Source organism: Arachis stenosperma, chromosome 6 (genome assembly GCF_014773155.1).
Source record: "Arachis stenosperma cultivar V10309 chromosome 6, arast.V10309.gnm1.PFL2, whole genome shotgun sequence".
NCBI lineage: Eukaryota > Viridiplantae > Streptophyta > Magnoliopsida > Fabales > Fabaceae > Arachis > Arachis stenosperma.
This window is the reverse complement of record NC_080382.1, coordinates 7,943,192-7,948,742: the sequence shown is the minus strand read 5'-3', so window position 1 is coordinate 7,948,742 and position 5,551 is coordinate 7,943,192. Positions and strand designations below refer to the sequence as shown.

The window sequence follows — 5,551 nt, the reverse complement described above, 5'->3', positions numbered from 1 at the left end:
CGCCATTTTCAAAACATGATATCTCGGATTTTTAACACTAAATAATCAATAAATCTAGAACAATCTTGTAAATTATTGATAATAGTAAAAATCTCCACACAATCTATCTCACATATAATGTTTCTTTATTCCGAGTCTCATACTAAAAAAAACCTCTCCAAATGACAAACAACTCTCTTTACAAAATGCTACTACTACATACTAGAAAAGTGAGATAAAATTTGATTTGGTTACGCTACAGTATTAAATATTTAAGTTAATTTACGCAGTTCCCGTTTCAATGAATTATTATTATTTGGGCAATGCCGTTGCAGACCACTGTGGCGAGGTTCGCGAGCACACCCAACCTCACGCTATCATTACCACAATCGAAATTCCAAAACCCTAAATGCTCCTTTTCTCCTTAATCTCCCTCCACTATCTTCAATAACACGTTTTGATTTCATGTCTGCTCCCGCTGATGAGATATCCAATCTCGTTAATGGTAGTGTTGCCGATGACGATGAAGACGACGACGACGACGACGAAGGAGAACGCAGCGCTGCTGCACCAGCAAGAAGAAGAAGAGGTGGATTTGGCAAGGCAAAAGAGATGGCGATGCATCAATTCACGAAAGCCAAGACTCAATTGCGCAGAGTCAGAAGCAGGAGGGCTCTGCTTCGATCATCGTCATCGTCAACGTCTTCTGCGAATGCAAGTAGAAGAGGCTTTTCCGGTAAGGAAACTAGTGTTAGAGGCACCGATGATTATTATAACGGAAGTAAATGCAAGTTTTGTTTTTCGCGTCCGAGAGTGTTGGAATCCCCTGAAGAAGGTGGATCTTCTGTCACCAGTGATCCCAATGACCCGAAATTCATCAATGCAATGTTGAGGCTCTTGATAGAGAAGAATGATTTCCATTCCAAAGAATGCAATCCACACATGGATTGACACTTGAAAGGTTCAGTTCCTTTCTGAACATAAACATTGATCGTTGATGCTGCTGTTATTCTTGTTGTGATCTCTGAGTTTGTTGTATCAATTATTTGATATTTAATTTGCTGTGTTGTGGTGCCCTGCTATGCAAAAATGGTTGAAATCAAAAGAATTTGGTTGCCACACTTTTGGATGATGAATGGATTTGGATGGAAAGGTTTAGAGCAGTGTGGTCCAAGAAGTTGTGGGCATCACAAGGCACTTGCCGCCATCATTCACTGGTTACAGATTGAGGATTAATTTAGAACAGGTGAGTGTACATTGGGAATGAAAAGGTTTACTTATATAGATAAAAGAGGTTGCTTGATAAATTGCTGGTAACTAGATTCTTTGAGATTCTGGAAGCTTGTGCTTTTCCTCAAAAAGAGAGATGGTGCTGTACATAGTCATAGTAATATTGAATTTTGAACCCCGTCATTTTTAATTATGTCTTTTTAGCTCTTAGGTCTCCTTCATTGGTTTCATGTACTGTGGAAAAATATTCAACATGTCAAATTAAACACTGGCTTTAGTTCGTCTCATTAGTTTGATTTTGACCAGAAGTCATCCTGTTTTGCAAAACTGCATGTATTTGTTAATAATCAATTGCTTTTCTTGCATTTTTTTCTAATCACTTTTTAGTTCTGAGTATCAGTTTTGTGTTTCATCTTATGACAGTTTGTCTACCTTTAACGCAGCAGCTCTTATGTCACTTTTCATCGAGCTGGATAGAAAGTAGAAACCCTTTCATTTTCATTGTGTAGCGCCTACATTATTGAATCATGTATCAACCATTATTGAATTGAATTGAATTTTCAATGGAGTGTACATACCATCTACTAGTATATGATGGATAAGCTGCCAGTTTCCCATACTAAAATGATAAACATAAAATAGATTTAGGTCTTCTAAAGTGAACATATTGCTAGAGTGAGAAAATGGTGTGTTAACTATCATTTGATCATTTAATAGGTCCCACATAAAGTTACTGATCGAAGAATGGTTAGTCCCTTGCTTAATCACTTAACATGCTCACTTTAAAAGGAGCCACGTCCCAATAAACATCTCTATTGTCACTTGCATGTTGAATAAAGACACAGTTATTGTTATAGTCTAGCAAGTAGCAGAGATTATCTTATTGATTTTAAACTTGATGGTGGCGACCATTTAATTGTACATCTTGGTCCTGTGTGAGACATATGTTTCTTGACTTATTGCATTCTTTCAAGTAAATTTTATGGCTTAACCCAGGTGTGCCCATGCTTCTCTCTTTATGATGTATGTCTTGGTCAGTGAAGACATTATATTTCTCTTCCAAGTTCTTCAAACTTAAGCATTAATGTGATCAGCTTGCTTCGTTTCCCATTCTTCCAGTGTTGGGCCGGGTTGCTTTTGCTGCATCTGCACTGTCCCCTTCTGTACTCTGTTCTGATAACTTTTATCCATGCTTTTGTTTGGATGAGACAGAAAAGTGTATGCGTTTTCTATTAGAGAACTCTAAAACCATGGTTGCTAAATTTTCAATTAGAATACTAATCATGCTATTAATAAGTACTTTTAGGTGCTTTTGCCTTTGGAATAAGACGGTTTCTTATTTTGCAACAATGGGCGTGTTAAGGTGTGTGGTAAGTAGAGATAATTAAATTGGTTCCTTGGTTTTTACTTTTTACTCGATGAGCTTAATTTTCCAATTAATAAAATTAATCCCATAATTTTACATTGTCAATCAAGTTAGTTCTTCTTTAGTTTATCAATCAGGCGTTAATGTGGAACGTCAAATGGGGGATCAATTTGATTGTTATCCCAACAGGACATTAAAATTTAATAGTACAGTGTATTCTTCAAATTAGTTGCTAAATAGATATAATAATCAAATTGGTATCCTAGCTTTTATCTATAATCAAATTGATCCATTGCTTGAGGAATCAATTTAATTGAAACCCTTTTGTGCCAGCTTAACTAATGACATAACACGTGACAGCCAACATTGGTTGCAAGCTTTTTGTTAAAGTCGTTTATTGGTTAACTGACGACGAGAGTAATTTGGTTGACAATTTAAAACTAAATAATTAATTTGATCAATTTAAAAATTGAGTGAACACTGATCATCGCATAAAAACTGAGAAACTAATTTGATAGTTTGATTTCGGTATCTTAACTTTCTTCTACATGTAAATATAATTTACTCTTGATTGTTCAAATATTTTCTCTACACGAGTACATGTATATATTGTCTCTTCTTAATAAGATTCAAAATTTCAAACGATAATTTTGTTAATGAATATTAGGTATTTGTCTCTAAAAATGATATATACACACAAAAATTCAGTAACTAAATCAACCATTATATACATACTCACAAGCCACAAGAAAACAGCCGATTCTTCATAAATTTTGTAATTGATTTGTGTGAGACATGCATATGTGTCTAAAACTCTAAATGATGTGATGAGTTCATGTATCATATATGCTTTCTTTTGCGAAGAAAATCAGCCATGAGTTTTGTTCTTACCTGCTTAATCCGAGGTATAGCTCGTCCTCCGACCAAGATCAGCAAATTTCTCGGCTGGATCACGATATACGTCGGCAATAGATGAACAATAGAGTTGGGAACCTGCAAAGGCACTCCAACGCTAAAGAAAGAGGCCTGTCTTCTAAATTTTTTCTGATCTGAGACCCCTTCTGGGATGGAACCATCTCGGAGGTATTGCATATAAGGTAACTGCCAACTGTTGTCACTTGAAATACTTAGGATATTAACTATATGAATGCTCGGCTTATCTAAAGTTGATTGTAAAAGTGTTGCCATGTGTGCCTGTGTGGTGGCTAATTTTGACAAAATATTTGCTCTGCTATTTTGATCTCTAGGGATATGACAAATTTCAATTTTTGAAAAACTGTTTATTAACTGTTGAACAATATCTAGATATTGTAGCAGAATTTGGTCTTTTGTTTGAAAACTTTGATTTACTTGCTGAACAACTAACAATGAATCGCATTAGACCTTTAATCTAATAATGTGTAAATCAATGGCTAACCTTAGCCCAGCAATGAGGACTTCGTACTCGGCCTGGTTATTACTGGCTTTGAAAGAGAACCGCAGAGAATGTTCCAGGATTATGCCCTCCGGACTTTCTAACAATATCCCTGCTCCAGACCCTTGAAGGTTTGAAGCTCCGTCAACGAACAAGGTCCATTATGGGTTTTCTGCGTCCAGATATGGTTCTGTGAATTCGGCGACAAAGTCAACCAAGGACTGCAACTTGACAGATCCTCGTGGTTGGTATTGAATGTCAAATTCTGAAAGCTCGATGGCCCATTTGATGAGTCGTCCTGCTAGTTCAGGTTTAGAAAGAATCTGCCGAAGAGGTTGTCCAGTTCTAACGATAATTGTGTGACTCTGGAAATATGTTCGGAGCCGCCTCGACGAGAAGACCAGTGCGAGGGCGAGCATTTCTAACTTCGGGTAACGAAGCTCGCCACTTTGTAATGACTTGCTCACAAAATAAACCGGATGTTGGACCTTCTCAGCTTCTGTTATAAGGACAGAACTAATTGCGACATCAGTAATAGACAAGTATATATATAAACGGCTGACCGAGCTTTGATTTTTGTAAAATAGGTGGTTTTGAAAGAAATTGTTTCAAATTCATGAATGCAGCTTCCCAATTTTCGTTCCATTCAAAATGCTTTGCATTTTTTTTAAACATTGAAAAAATTTAGAGGATTTAAGTGCCAAACATGGTAAAAATCTCGATAAAGCGGCTAGCCTTCCTGTTAGTCGTTGAACATCCTTTATTGTTGTTGGACTCTGCATATCAAGTATTGCTTGACATTTTTCTGGATTTGCTTCAATGCATTGGCTAGTGAGGATAAATCCGAGGAATTTTCCTCCAGTAACACCGAAGGCGCACTTTTCAGGATTTAATCTCATGTTATAACGTCGGATCTGTCCAAAAATCTTGGCTAAGTCGCAGATATGGGAATTGCCGACCATAGTCTTGGTGACCATGTCGTCAACGTAGACTTCGATATTCCGGCCTATTTGGTTCTCAAAGACCTTGTTCATTAGCCTTTGGTATGTTGCACCTGCATTCTTTAATCCAAAAGGCATAACATTATAGCAGTAATCACCATATTCGGTTATGAAAGCTGTTTTTTCTTGGTCTGATGGGTGCATGAGAATCTGGTTATAGCCAGAGTATACGTCCATGAAACTCAAGGAACCATAACCACAAGAGTTATCGACTAAAGTGTCAATGCAAGGTAAAGGATAAGCATCTTTAGGACATGCCTTATTTAAGTCGGTAAAATCGACGCACATGCGCCACTTACCATTATTCTTTTTTACCATAACAACATTGGCGAGCCATGTTGTGAACCTGATCTCTCGGATGAAATGAGCATCAATGAGTTTTTTAACCTCCATCAAGGATGCAAGCTTCTTCTCAGTACCGAGATTTCTCTTCTTTTGTGAGATCGGCCGAGTTGCTGGATTAATTGCCAACTTGTGCGTAATAACAGATGGATCTATCCCAGGCATGTCGCCGGAGGTCCAAGCAAACAAGTCGGCGTTCTTCCGTAAGAATCTTACAAG

At 37.2% G+C, this 5,551-nt stretch overlaps 1 protein-coding gene across 1 annotated transcript; it reads left to right on the top strand.

Annotated features, from left to right (window-relative positions):
* Window positions 1-270: 270 nt before the first annotated feature.
* Window positions 271-1,036, top strand: LOC130932818 (uncharacterized). The gene has a single exon (XM_057862233.1). It carries the CDS (start codon window positions 445-447, stop codon window positions 928-930), a length of 486 nt encoding a protein of 161 aa, XP_057718216.1. The 5' UTR covers window positions 271-444; the 3' UTR covers window positions 931-1,036.
* The last annotated feature ends 4,515 nt before the right edge of the window (window positions 1,037-5,551 follow it).